The sequence below is a fragment of the Trematomus bernacchii genome, unplaced genomic scaffold (assembly GCF_902827165.1).
Source record: "Trematomus bernacchii unplaced genomic scaffold, fTreBer1.1, whole genome shotgun sequence".
NCBI lineage: Eukaryota > Metazoa > Chordata > Actinopteri > Perciformes > Nototheniidae > Trematomus > Trematomus bernacchii.
The window spans coordinates 7,844,613-7,859,605 of NW_022987513.1; the positions used below are offsets into that span (position 1 = coordinate 7,844,613).

General features: G+C 42.3%; 1 protein-coding gene across 6 annotated transcripts in view; it reads right to left on the reverse strand.

Moving 5' to 3' along the window:
• Nucleotides 1-4,130: 4,130 nt before the first annotated feature.
• The window catches only part of LOC117499585 (connector enhancer of kinase suppressor of ras 2-like), a 32,314-nt gene continuing 21,451 nt past the window's right edge, over nucleotides 4,131-14,993 (reverse strand). For 4 of the 6 annotated variants that reach the window (XM_034152100.1, XM_034152091.1, XM_034152082.1 and 1 more), the window contains exons 11-22: nucleotides 13,887-14,092; nucleotides 13,629-13,718; nucleotides 11,755-11,945; nucleotides 11,601-11,649; nucleotides 11,294-11,472; nucleotides 11,113-11,186; nucleotides 9,977-10,048; nucleotides 9,691-9,758; nucleotides 8,746-8,846; nucleotides 8,181-8,667; nucleotides 5,339-5,541; nucleotides 4,131-5,250 (exon numbers count right to left, since the gene is read on the reverse strand). In XM_034152100.1, coding sequence (XP_034007991.1) covers nucleotides 5,203-5,250; nucleotides 5,339-5,541; nucleotides 8,181-8,667; nucleotides 8,746-8,846; nucleotides 9,691-9,758; nucleotides 9,977-10,048; nucleotides 11,113-11,186; nucleotides 11,294-11,472; nucleotides 11,601-11,649; nucleotides 11,755-11,945; nucleotides 13,629-13,718; nucleotides 13,887-14,092 — 1,768 coding nt within the window. In that variant the 3' untranslated portion in view covers nucleotides 4,131-5,202. The remainder of the gene's footprint in view (nucleotides 5,251-5,338; nucleotides 5,542-8,180; nucleotides 8,668-8,745; nucleotides 8,847-9,690; nucleotides 9,759-9,976; nucleotides 10,049-11,112; nucleotides 11,187-11,293; nucleotides 11,473-11,600; nucleotides 11,650-11,754; nucleotides 11,946-13,628; nucleotides 13,719-13,886; nucleotides 14,093-14,993) is intronic. The other 2 variants (XM_034152120.1, XM_034152110.1) reach the window with 1 other exon arrangement.

Below are 14,993 nucleotides of genomic sequence, written 5' to 3' on the forward strand. Positions count from 1 at the left end.
AAATAAGACTTTAGTACCTTGAGTACACGACAATCTACCCTGCAGTATACAAAGGAATTAAAACTAGCTGCACCTTTACCAGCTTTGATAAACACATTAATAATACATCAATCATTATAATTAAAACATGTATTACATATGATTCTGGTACTTCTACTTTTACTTAAGTACAATAACTGAGTACTTCTTACACCTCGGCCTGAAAAAAAAAGTGTTACAAACTTTCAAAACATTTGTAATTGCTTCATTTTTTGGGGGAAAAAAATCCTCTTTTTGGAAATCTACCAGTGACCTCTAATGCCTGCCAGCTTGATCCCTCACACTTCCTGACACATTTTATTTGAGCTCATCTTCATATATTTAAATTTAGCTCAGCTCATCTAGGCATGTTTAGTAGTAGAAGTTACATTTCAAGATATGTTAAGTTGAAATGAAGCCATTGATTGTACATTTATCAATCCTTTATTTTAAATTTTATTTCTTTTAATATTTTGAATTCTTCATCACTTATTTGTGAATCAACCAGGGAACTCAGGAGGTGACTCAGTGGATAAACATGCTCATTAGCTGTCAAGTGTTTTATGTCCACTGGGAAGCAATTAGAAAGTGGTTAATAATGAGAGTAAGATACCTGACCTGCGGACAACACCTTTACACCTTCATGTAATAGTGATAAAACAACACATTATAAATATTGGCTGATGAGTAATACAAATAATTATGTGGCTTTACCTTGTTCTGGCATTTATCATTGTTTTAACTTTCACTCTTCGGCTGTGGTTTTGCGAAAGAACCATGGGGTACTGTTTGAAATACTACATAGTGAAACTTGCCTGTACTGCTACATCCATTGCTAGCATATTTGACCTAGTAACTAGAGCTGTATGTGTACTTCTTCCACCCATAATCATGATCATTCCCTCATATGTTAACATCCTGAAGATATGTTTAACGTCATACAGCACATCTTAGCTCAAAGCCCTCAAGGCTGCACCCCCCACATGCTCTGAGTAGTTAACTTCACTCTTGGGTGCTTTTTTGAAATAGCAAAACATTTCAATATCAGTCACCTGCCTGACCAAATAACTTTTTTTTCTATCACTGTACTTTTTGATACTTCCGTCCATTTTTAATCTGGCAATTTAGGGTTTCGGTATCCGAGAGAAGTGCTCAACTGTTTATGATTTGCAGCAGAAAAAAAGAGGCATGTAACAAATAATGTAGCCACGAGGGCTGTTTCTATGGTGTGTTCAAAGTGAGTCATGCAGGGGGTGAGGATTGATGCCTCTGGAAACACATGACATACAGAATCCTGTCTCTCCATGTTGTTTATTCACATTAGCTATGTACTTTGCCACACAGCATTGTGAAAAACATTTGAGTTCAATTCATGTCGGGTTCCTTTCTAGGGCTTTGTGCACACAAAGTACTAGTTTCGGTCAGTTGTCCATGCTTACTAAATAACAAAAATATATGCTGTGAGGAAATATGTTATATCTCTCACAGGCTCCGCCCTCTACTGGACTCTATGGGTACTACCTTATCATGCAAGCATTCACCTACTGAGATTTCTATGGACGTAGCCGGCCACGGGGCGGGCCTACCTGAATGCGCGCTCATCTCCTGCGGGGCAGGAGGGGGAGAGCCCTCCACACTATAGTCTGTACACACTCTGCACGGGGTCAGTGTCTGAGTGTGGGGACATGGGGGGCACTTGCGCTCTCCCTGTGCTCTCAGGAGAGAGGGTGCATAGTGAACCCATACAGGGCTGCAGACTTTCTCTGTCTGCCTATAGGCGGACGGGGGGGAGCCCTCAGCACTGTTTTTCAGGCACACTTTTTTGCGAGGTAACGGTACGTCCACACAGCAGCGTTAAAAAAATCTTGGAGGTGGGCGTATCTGAAGCTTGGGGATTTTTTGCGAGCAACACGACCAACAACCAATCACATGAATCTCCCGCCCCCAACATACAAAGCAAAAAAGCCCGAAGTAAACTGGATATAAACTCCCCAAACAGGCGAAAACCTACCACTGTCTCTGCCACCTCCTTCCATGCCTGGCTCCTCCGGTTTGTATCCCGGTAGGTAAATAGGGACTGGTCATAAAGCACCGGGTGATTCCCTACCGCTATAATTAATTTCTCCTCCATTTTTTGGAATATGAGGAAATGACCTGCGGTATGTCTCTCCCAGCTTACACGCGGTTTGATTGGCTAGCGCTTGTACTGTCAGATTTGCATAAACGGGATTTGATTGGCTGATGCTTCCACCTCAGCTTCAAAAGTTGAACATTGCTCAACTTTTGAAGCCTGAGATGCCTGGAAATCTCCGCTTTGCTTCCCACAATGCAGTTCGGCGAAAAGTGAGGCAAAGTGACGTCACCCCATTCAAAGTGAATGGGCAGAAGCGTTGGAAGATTTTTTTAACGCTGCTGTGTGGACGGGCCGTAAGCGCGGCAGAGTGTGCTCGGTCAGCCGCAGCCCAGACTTCTCCACGGTCACAACCGAGGGAGAGGTGAGTGAGGCGCAGCGGCTGCTAAAGCCGGTCAGGGACAGTGAGGTGGAACGGTGTGCTGGACGACAGTGCGTGTATACATCGGGGCTCCGCCCACTGTACCCATAGAGTCCAGTAGAGGGCGGAGCCTGTGAGAGATATAACGCCGGGTTACGTATTGTAACCCTTGTTATATTAACACAGGCGGAGCCCTCTACTCAGGGGCACTGTCTGTCCTATACCGCTCGCTGAAGAGTGGTGTAGGATGATGGTCAGGAGGCGAGGCCTCCTTTTATACGGAGGTGAGATGCGCGCGCATTCAGGTAGGCCCGCCCCGGGGCCGGCTACGTCTATAGAAATCTCAGTAGGTGAATGCTTGCATGATAAGGTAGTACCCATAGAGTCCAGTAGAGGGCTCCGTCTGTGTTAATATAACAAGGGTTACAATACGTAACCCGGCGTTTCAGCATTCACTACAAGGTTTTGCTTTTCTGAAATAAATCACGTTTTACCACTGAAACTTTACACATTTGTCTTTCACACTTCTCTGCTTTAATGCTCTGACTACCCACTGTTTGTAATTGTGCTTTACGAAAAAAATATTGTGTCAGGTCAAAGTGCTACAATGAGCTCCTCAGATATGAACTTTTAGTGACAAAAGTCTCAGTCTGTGCATGTCATTTAATGGAGTGTGCAGATTCTAGTGTTCAATTTTGTATAATTTGCGATAACTAAAAAAGCAAACATTTCCTAGTCCCTGTTTGAGATGTTCCCATCATTGAATCATAAATCTGTTATTTTTCTGTCTCCAATAACAACATGAATAATGTAATAGGTTGCTCAAAGCTGAAACTATAATCTTTTTCCACATAATACAAAACATCCAATCAGGTTTACTTGTAAATATAATAAATCATATATTACTGCATATTATTTGCGGGGTCTCTATTCCTCTATTGCCAAAATGTGACATCAAAATGCGTTGTTCACGCTGACTAACTTCAATGAATATGCAGAACAACTCCTACCTTACCATGCACCATTATGGAGACCATCACAAGAGCAGGTGGCAATATAAAGGTCAGTTAGATGGTATTATATATGTAGAGAAATTACACCGTGGCTATGAAAATTGGCTAGTTCACTGTGCTCTGTGTTGCATTCTGTTTGTTTGTGCAAAAATGTGCACATCTTTAAAGGATATACCCGAAAACAATTGCAATGTTCAGTGTACTTTGTGCAATTATTATTTTTGTTTTATTTACAGCCATATTTTGTGCAAAACTACTATCATGTGCAACAACACTAAAACGTACTAGTAGACTGCAGCTAAAACCCCCTTACAATAATTCTTCATTGATCCTGGGGCCCTCTGAATCATAATGCATTTTCATCATCAATAATTAGTTTGTACATACTTACATTGCTTCCTCTTCTGTGTCATTCGTTGTGAATTATATGCACCAAAATAAGAACGCCTGAGGCTTATACACAGGGTGCATGTCTATTCTTTTTGCATATCATTATGAATCTCTGTGTCAACCATTGTTTGGCTCGCTGTTGGAAAAAGTGTCTAAAAATAGTCATCTCAAATGAAATTATGAGAAAAACACATTTAACAATCCTTCTTACGTGTGCTCTTGCCATACTTTATTCAATAAAAAAAGTAGTGTAGCTACAATATGGCACACTTGTGCAATATCAATCAATTTCCAATGGCATGGTAATGTGTTTTAGTTATACAAAGCATGCTTGTACATTAAACACTTAATAAATACAGTAATTTCTCTTAACACTTGAAAAAAAATTACATTTTGCAATTTCCAGGGGCAAATAGTAAAATAAATCTTAAAAACACAATGTGGCGAAGGAAGGGGTCGACACCATTATTCTCTGAAGACCAAACGCACTTAGAAATACAAAACTGTCTTACAAACAATTAGGTAGACGGCATGCATACAAAAATATACAACTATTCTCATCATTTCTTTGTAATTTACAATACTGTTTCATTATTGCCAAGCGTTCTATTTTTGTGCTCCTGTTTTGAGGAATAGCTTGCTTTCTCAATCTTCCCTCGTCCCTCTTGAAAAAGTACAATGTACATTCACAATCACTGAGGCACAGCACTTGATTTACAATTTGTATAAGTACCCCAAAACATTGTGTAGTCAACGTTGTTTAATGTAATATTAAATATATATATACTATATATATGGTTAACACTCTGTACACTCATATCATATCACACATGCATAACAAAATGTTGTGTACATCCAAAATAGCTTTAAATTCCTTCATCAACTAACTGAGCGGCTGTACACAACTCCAGCATAATGTTCCAAACCGTTCAACAGAAGCGCGGGGAGGTGGCCATGCAAGTGAGCAATGATTTACAAAGCCCTCCGTCGAGTCTTTGACACGGACACAAAGTGCTTATTTTCCAGTCATGAACCCTGTTATTTTAACAAGACAAACGTATTTTTTTGCCTTTTTGTAAGAGCCCTCATCTTTAAAAAGAGAGTGGAGAGGGACACAAAGTCTGGGTGCTCCTGCAGGGTGAGCGAGGTTGAATGAAAGAGAAGATGTAGAGCCGAGCGGGAAAAATAAGGGTTTTGGTGCCTTTTATCTCCAGCAGAGGGATGCCAGCGGTGTGAGGCACAGGCAGAGTCCATACGTTTGAGGTTCAATCAACACACTGATCATCAGTCTACCCTAAAAAACCCAAGGACCGGTTTGTGTCTTGAAGAGGAACATTCTGGAAGGAGGTAGAGGTACTGATTAGTAAGTAATAAAACACACGTATGGCAGGAGAGACACAAATGCAAAACAAATAAGTAAGTTACCTTAAGTGAGCTTTGGAGGATCCGGAGGCGATGAAGCTTGTCATTGAGGAGGGGGTCATTGACACGGCGGACAAATGAACGCTTGTACTCGAGGCGGCTGGCTGATCTGTGGTCAGCGGAGCTGGACAGGCTGGTCTGCTCCAGAGCCCGGTACAGATCTCCCAGAGAGTCCGCCTGCATCCTGCAGTCCCGCCGTCCATGGCCTGACGAGAGGACAAGCAATCAACAATGGTTTAACATTACATTGAATTCAAGGATAAGATTCATAAGACACAAGAAAAAGAATACAAGTTAACAGCCTGCAGAATTCTTAATTTAAATCTCCTTTTTTAAACTGAACAAACACACCTAAGAGACAAACGTTAACCAACTAGTCTTAGCAGTACATTTCTCACCGCTCCACTTTAAGAAACTGGCAGTAGCTGTAGCCTGCCTCTGCCCACACATTCACACATTCACATGGTGTTTTCTACCTGCACAGCGTGAATAGGCCGAAGATTTGGCTTGTCAAGGGACTAAGATAAACCATCTTGCTGTCAACCTGCTTTAATTTTAAGTAACCAGGATTTCTTTTATGAAAGAAATTATGTAGTAGGGTTTTTATATAGTACAAAATAAATTGCATCCATCTCCGCTGCATTGTAATGTAATAAGATTGAAATACTCAAGGAGAAGTACCTCAAATTTCTATTGCTCAGTATCTGCTTAAGTGACAAAGATGTATGTACACCAATTCTATCTGCAAATAAAAATTAGTTTTTCTAAATTAAATTACAGTTTTGATTCCTTCCAGTGTAAATAAATGATCTCAACATGCTAAGAAATCAGACTTCCTTAAAAAAAAGAATGTCATGGCAATAAGCTGAATTGAAAAATCATATCATTTTGAACGTGAACAGTTCTTCTGTGAATTGCTTATGGAAGCTCAATTTATTGTAATTATTTTGTGTTTTTCTTTGTCCTCTCCCATTTACTCAGATAATATGATCTTCCACTACGCCTCACAGGATGCACATTTCCACTCTTTGTTACTCATCATGCTGTGGTGTGCCGTTCATTATGGTGTCTTCATGAGTGAGGCGGCACAGCTCATACATAATAATTGACCAGGCCCCCTGTGTTTCATGTTTAGATCCACTGCCCTCTGTTGGCATGATGCTGACACTACACCAGGGCTCTGAATCTGTTTGTCGTCACTCTATTTGGGGGTTTTGGAAGCACGGTGGTGTGTTCTGAAGCTTTGAGGCTGTGCTTTGAAATGTATCAAGCTTTATTTTCCGCCTGTTTTGTGTTTTTGTCTTGTCTTTACAGCCAGTGGTGGAGAGAGTGAACGGTAGAGCAATAGATAAAAGAGGACAAGAAGAAAGGAGCCCAAGGCGTGCTTCTTTATCCTGTTCAGAATTCAACATTAACATGGGCTGAAAGGGTTGCTCCTCGCTTCACCATTCAAACACCGCCGAGAGGCACAATGACATCTCGATCGAGCATGAGAGAGAGGATAGAGAGAAAGAGGGAGCGTGAGTGTGAGAGAGAGAGAGTGGACTGCCAAGATAAATCACTACCAAATAAGACACTAAATTTCATCTCGCCGCCCTGGAGGTCTTTGAGGGACGGAAAATGGGCTGGCTTCAAATCTAATCCAATAAAGCTATAATAGCGAGTGTTCAACCTTTGACATTCGCTGGCTCTGACTGCCTGTCAGCAGCTTTGATAAAATAACTGATGACAAACAAGCACACTGGCTCGACGCTGTGCAGAGGGAAACACTGATGTTACAGTGAGATTTCAGATCACAGCTGTTTCCTGTCAAGCAGAATACCTCAAATACCCCTTCATCAACACCAAACCTCATGCAGCAAATATATTGAAGTTTATTTTAGTCACTATCAACATCATTTTAAACTAAATGTTTATTTTAGTTAATTTAGTACCTTAAAAAAAAAAAGATTTCTACTTTATTATTTACCTTTTGAATGGATGTTTCATTTTATTTGTGTGAACTTATTACTATATTTTTTCTTAAGTTAGATTGTGTGTTGCTTTAAATGCCATACTGTGATCACTCAGTTCCATTTTATGTTTAAAAGTCGCTACAATTATACATTTGATATTATTATCTTTAAAACCTTTTTTATAAAAATTGATGCATTAATAAAAGAGATCACAGAGATCCTGAAAATGTCCATGTTTAAAATGTTCAGTAAAATGTTGAGTGGGACAGCATAGCTGAACATTTCAAGGATTTTTCCATAATTTCTTCACTTCTCACTTGCAGACTCATTGTCATCGCAGCAGGTGGTGTTGATGTGCTAGAAGAGCCTCAGCTTAGTGGGAAGCACTTCCTGCAGTTGTTATTTAATAAATATTAGCCAACTTAATCCGTAATCATATTTGTCTATTTTCCTTGAAACACAAATATGTAGATAGAAGTTTTTACCAAATCATAATTTCTTCTTTCTCTTACCATCTGAGCTACTTCACCTTCTCTCCAAGTTTACCCTTGTTAATTTATGAATGATAAATCATCCATGTTTGATGTAGGGTTGCAACTAACAATTATTTATTTTATTTGTCTTCTATTTTTGTTGCAACTCATCAATGTATCCTGTAGTCAGAAATGGCTAATGTCAATAAAAATGTCTACATTATTTTATACTGAAATGTTTAATTGATTATTACAATTGTTTGTTAAATTGCAGTCAATCATTTCTATGGATCAACAAATTAATTAGTCAAGTTTTGGTTCTAGTCTGGTGAACTACACTGTATTTTCTCCAACAGGGTTATAACTTTAAGGGTCTACGTTTCATGTGAAAAGGTGTAAAACTGCTGTGTGTCTGACCACTGCCTCTGGGCCGGTCCAGCTGGTAGTGGTGGGGCTCTCGCTGGTCGGCTGCAGCGGCGGTGGCGGCCAGGATGGCGTGGAGCCCGCTGTCCCGGGGGAGGGTGAAGCTGCGGGGTTTCCCTCCCACGTCTGAGTCGATGCTGGACCTGAGGGGCAGCGGCAGCGCTCGGTACTGTTCCTTCAGCAGGCTGCGCTGGGCGGGCAGGGTGGACTGCCTGCGGTACTCCATCGCCAGGTGGTCTCTGTCCTCAGGACGCAGGGGCTCCTCCACTGGGAACGTCTGGAGGTATTGCATCCTCACGTTGCTCTCCATCTGGTCCTGCCAGGAGTTTCGGTGGATGCTCGTCTTCTGCCCGGGGGAGACGCCGTTGTTGCTGCTGCTGCCGTCCAGAGGCTCGGAGTGGAAGTCGTCATGAGAGGAGCGGGAATGGAACGTGTCGGAAGAAGAGAGGTGGCCACGTTTCGGTTCCAGGTAGGGACTCACCTAAACACAGACAGACAGGTTGCAAGTGAAACTGAAAAGTTGTAACATATCTACTGTACTACAGGCTGAAAGACTCACTGAGGATGCCCGGGGATAGGTGTCATATGGTGGTGGAGGACTGTCCTGTTTGGACATCGAGGGCATCTCCATGTCCTCGTGATCACTCTCACTCCAGTAATCTGTCAGTAACAGATTGTCATGTTTTTATTAAAACAGCAAAATAAAAAAACAAGCCCTTTAAAATGCATAAAAGACAATGGACCATGGCTTTTGAGACTGTAGGTACATGTTAGTAGCTGATAACATATGAAAAGTTAGGCTACTGAACTGCTGCGTCTTGAAACATCCGCTGTGCCCATAAAATGAGAGGTGTAGCTGCAGTGTAGGTGTGTGATGCAGGTCCAGGTCTGACTACCGTTGAGGCTATATATGGAGACGGATGAATCTAAGATGTGAGAACTTCCTGTTAAGTCTTCTGGAGGTGGCTAGGCTCTAATTTAGTAACATTTCTGGGAAGGAAAAAGGCCCCCTCTTCATGAAACCAAAGACAGACCTGATCTCACCCGCCCACATTTGCAGGGTTTCTACGTAGGCTCCTCAAAATAGAGCACAAGGGCTTGGTTACATCATTTCCTGTCCATTTGTGAGGGGCCAAAGAAAACCAGAATATAAAAAACAACAAGAACGCCTTCAGCCGCTAAGATTAGCATTTATATTCAGCACAAAGCAGATCTGCTGGGATCGGATGTGGAAATTAAAACCGGGGAGAGGTGTTAAAAAGCCTCATTTGCTGATCTGGAATCTGTTTGCATGTTTGAGCAGATGCACTGAGATGCTGCTGTGAACCTGTGATATGTAATTAAAACCTTGTCAAATGAAGAAGTGGCAAAATAATTATCCATGCGTTCGTCATCATTCGGTTATATAAGATTCCTTGATCATGGTGTTTTATATAAGTGTTGACCAGAGACCTGGGACAGACGGAGAATCTTTTGCAGCACGGTGAACAGTGACTAATCTCACCTCGGTCCTGGCGAATTTTCTCCTGCTCGGAGTATCCTGCCACTGCCATACTAAGACGACTCAGCCACCTGTAGGGGGAGAATAACGCTCATGACGCACAGCAGCTTGACATTCAATAAAGCATTTTGTGTGTGTGCGTGTCTCCCTGTTCGACCAATCACCTTACAAAAGTGCTCTGTTCAAGGAGAGTGGGCAGACCCGTAGGGGGATTCAATTTACGGCCAGAATGTGGCTGCAGATTATTGGGGGAGTTTACAGCATGACCATCACGGCCTCATAAACTCACCGGGACATGTCGTCTACATTTTCCGCCGCAAAGTAGAAGGTCTTTATCTTCGGATGGCAAGCCTTGAAAGCACTGAAAGAGAACCAAGGAGTATATTTAAATCATATGTAAGCACAAGAGCGGGGACGTATAGCTCATTAACATATGAATACAGAAGATTGTCGAGGTAAACGGGCACACTGTCACACACACACACACACACACACACACACACACACACACACACACACACACACACACACACACACACACACACACACACACACACACACACACACACACACACACACACACACACACACACACACACACACACACACACACACACACACACACACACACACACACACACACACCACACACACACACACACACACACACACACACACACACACACACACACACACACACACACACACACACACACACACACACACACACACACAGAACAATTCAGGCTGACATGAAAACAGCAAGACGTTGCATCATAAGATAAACGGCTCTGCTTATTTTTTCAATTGCTGTAGGGATGTCTGAGTCAGTATCATCAAGCATGCTCGTCCGTGCATACACACACAATCCTGAAAACGAGATAATGAGGGGCATGGTTGAGATACATATGTGAAGGCAACACCCTTATGATTTTCAAGTCATAAGAGAACAAAATTCAGTTTTACATTTCTACTCTAATAACTTATTTTATTCCATAATCCCATATATGTACTACTGGTAGTTTCAGTCCTCTGCATCGATAACATTCTCATATCCACAGTTATAATAAGGCCATAAATGTGTGCACCTGCTGTCTTACTATACTAAAATGCTGCTGGCACAGTTTGCAAGTGCAAACAGTTTGAGAGTCAGGTGTCCTCTGTAAATTGTCCGTTTTGCATGGTCAATCCCCCAAATTATTCAGTATATATGCCAGTTTCTTTCCTGCCGAGAGGCAATTTGCACAAGGTTACCGCTGCACTGAAAACACATTTGTAGGATTGTAAATTCAACATGAGGTCTCTGCTGTCAGTTTTGTGAAGGTTTATCTATTAGTATTAACTTTTGTCATATGTTTAGGCTAAACGTAAAGTTAATCTAAGGAAATGTATCCTTGGGGTATCCAGGAGGAAATCAGTACTTACTACTTCCTTCTGCACTCAATGGCACGATCGATGTTGAACTCTGGGAGGCTGACAAAGCCCTCTGCCTTCTCATCCTGTAATGCAAAGCAGAGAAAAACCACAGTGTCACATAGTTATTAAACAATTCACAAGTAATGCTGTTAATTGCTCTTCTGTCAAAATCATCAACAATAATTTGTACCTCCTCGTTCATGTACCAGTACAGACAAGTGTCTTTCAGGATGAACCAGTACTTCTTCCACTTCTGTGAAAAATAGGTTTTAGCATCCTTCTTTTTCCACAGCCAGCCCTCGCAGTCGCCCTGACCCAGGTCTCTGCAGGAAATCCGCCGCTTGCTGATTGAAGACATGGGACTTGCTGCTGCAGGCGCCAGCAGGGGAGCAAGACAGATGGGGGTGTCAGAAAACACTCCTCCAAAAACACCTGCTCGTGTTTGAGCTTGAGTACATGTGAGCACTCAAGGATATCTCCTTACAAAATGCTCTCACCTTTGCACTTCTTCTTTGACCTTGACATCAGCGAGGAACGCTCAAACACCTGCAAAGCAAACAAGAATGATGACACAGGAGGATCCCAGTTCTGCTTTTATGCTAGCTTACGACACATTTGTTTAAATGTAATGCTCAGACATAGGGGACTGACATGGTAGAGGGAGGCCGAGTCGGAGCTGGATGTGGACAGGGACACCTCCATCTGCAGGGCGGGGACCAGCGTGTACTGGGTGGGGCTGCTTCCTCGCTCAGTCTTCCTCCTGTTCTGACTCAGGCTGCGTCCCAGCAGGAAGCCCTCCCCCGGGGCTTTATCTTCACTCGCAAATCGCAGCAGGGAGTTCTCTGCAGGGACACAACAGAGCAAAACTCAGTCCTGCACACACACACACATTTTACTTCATAATCGACTTCAAAATGCCTATACGGTTCTACTGAGTGTGTTTGAATTACAACATGCTGCACCATTTTAGAACCCTCACTTTTAAATAAACTCTGTAGAGTGATTTTCCATCAAGACTATGAGCTGTTTACTAATTGTGGACCAATATGGGTCTTTCAATGGCAAATGCCTATATTTAGAGAGCAGAATGGATGTTGATTTTTTTCTTAAAATAATTTAAGAGCAATAAATGACATCTGACTTATTTTACATTTAATTAACAGTGCCTTAAAAAACAGCGTTTATCAATAGATAGCAGAATCTTCTCCAGAGGCAATACATATCTTTTAAAGAGGCCCTATAATATATGTTGGGGTTGCTCTCTCCCGTAGTGTGTTATAGGTATTTGTGCATGTAAATGGTCTGCAAAGGCTAAAATCCCAAAGTTCCCTCCAGAGGGAATTTCTCTCCCACACACTCCCCCCCTGCCTGAAAGGCCTCCATTGGACTCCTTTGTTAACTTCCATAACACAGTGACTACAGTAAGTAACAATCACACTTCTATTGGGTAGTGCCGCAACCTTTATATATACACACAGTCTATGGCTACAACGCTACAATACGCGATAGGCTAAGGGAAGGGACCTCTTTAAGCGGTTGACCAATCACAACAGAGACGGCAAGCTAACCAATCAGAGCTGAGTGGGCTCAAAGACCTTTGTGACGTTAAGGCATATAAACATGTCACAGTAAAGGCAAACAATACAATCATGAAACCTGAAAATGAGCATAATAGGGCCCTTAAACTTACACACATAAATGTAACAATGCTTAGTGGCTTTCCCTGGTGTTCTACTGTATATACAATATTATAATTAATAAACAATAAGCCTTGTGAGCACACAAATCAGCTGATGACAATCATCTCAACATTTTATTTTTGGTCTCGCAATACACTCAAACCACATATAACAAGAGTTTATGTCACAACACTGACAATAAATTCTTATGTAATCTACTGTAAGACCAGTCAGTTTGAAAAGCTCTCTTTCGAAATGAGATAGTGCTGATGTTTCAAAACCTACAGAAGAAGGCTGTTGTCAGGCAGGAAACCCTCAAAACTTCCAAATACTGTCTCTTGTAGATAAATATAGCACAATCACTTTTTTTTGGAAAGCCCAAAAGAGCAAAATATCACCATCATCCCCAGAGGAAACAAAACCATCAATCAAGTATTTCTTTGAGACTGAAATAAAGCAGTTCAGTCTCCTCCCACTCATTTACCACCTAGACCCACAGTACCAACAAAATGTGCAAATCTCAGGATATATCTCTACAGTTGCCAAAGCAACGGTGTACTTTTTATATCCAAACAGCGAGAAACGGCAAAGCTGAGAGCGGGAGGAAGGGAACATTGGAGCAGTGGTAGATTGCGAACACATGGAGGAGATCGAGGCACAAACTGATATCCAGCATGTTATCGGTTTTGACAGACCAGCTCATCCCTCTATTTCTTGGCCCAGAGATCTGAGAGGGTGAGGATATTATGAGATATCCACCCACTCACCTTAGCTCCCTGTCCCTCTCTGTCTCCCTCCTTTCTCTGCCTCCCTTTCTGTTTATCTCTCCCACTGCCTCCCACTCACCTCTCCTGCTCTCTCTCTTTATCTTGGCCAGGTCTTCGTTGTCTCCCACCCAGTTGTATTCCACCGGCATGGAGATGGGCCTGAGCCTGCCTGCAGCAAGGAGGCGCAGGGAACGTCAATATCACACAGCGGCCCACACACACATCAAACAGCTGCAGACGTCTCATAAACATCTCAAAAGCGTCACATTCGCAGGGCTCTGAGCTGTCGGCTCTCACAATTATAGCAGCGAGGCTTCAGACGAGGCCGAGGTCTTACCATAGGTGGGCGTGCTTCCCCTGCGGGCCAATGACGCCTCTTGGTTCTGGTCGTACTCGTAACAGTACAGTATAGCATCTTCCTCCACCAGAGGAAATCGCCGCCGACACTCCTGGTCCAGGTAGGAGTTTGGTGACTCAGATCCCTCGGCGACATGGACCACGTCCAATTGAGGATCTTCCTCTGACAGATTTCCCTTGTCATCTCTGAGGCAATGGAGAGGAAATACATTTAATGCCAGTGAAGATATTGATCATAAGAACCAACATCTGTAGCATGTAGAGCAGGGGTGCCCAAACTACCGCCCGCGGACCATTTTGAGTCGGCCCTCAGTAAATTCAAAAAGTATAATGGAGTATGGCCCACAAATGAAACTTGTGCTTGTCTTATATTGTACTTCTTAAATATGAATGTAAAAATATATTACACAGTAGTATTCATGTGTTAAGACCACTTTTCAAATAAATTCACAAATTCACATTTTCTAACATATCTTAGTTGATAAGAAAAAAGCCAGGCCCAGTTCCAGAACAAAATGACTCAGGGTGCATCTGAGATTAGAGAGGGTGCAGGGGTAAAGTGTTATTTTTATAAGTGGGGAGTGTACCTAACACCCTCTGTCTAGGGGGTCCTCACCTCCTCTAGGGGGGTCCGGGGGCATGCTCCCCCGGGAAGATTTTTTAAATATTGAAGTTAAAAGCATCAATCTGGTGCACTTTGAGAGCAAAATGAAGAGATCTATGGATACATCTCTCAACACCCATATGAAACAGAACTGTAAACAGATTTACTTTTTCTTTATGGATATTTTACAAATCAAACTGTATTCTTGTTTTACTGTCATATAGTATTTCATTTTTAGTGAGTGAGTTACTCAGATGAGTACCAGGAGACATCGGTTGGTACTCTGGTACAGTTGTGGTGAAGGCATCTGACGTACTTGAACCGAAATGTCTACATGCATAGCAGAAGATGGCATCTTTTTTACATGAATATTCCAGCCAATCTCTGGTTTTAAACCATGAGCTGCAAAATGAGCGCCTTAACCCACTGTACAGGCGAGTTGGGTACTTTTTTAAATATACCTGCAGGCGGGCAAAGCCGGCG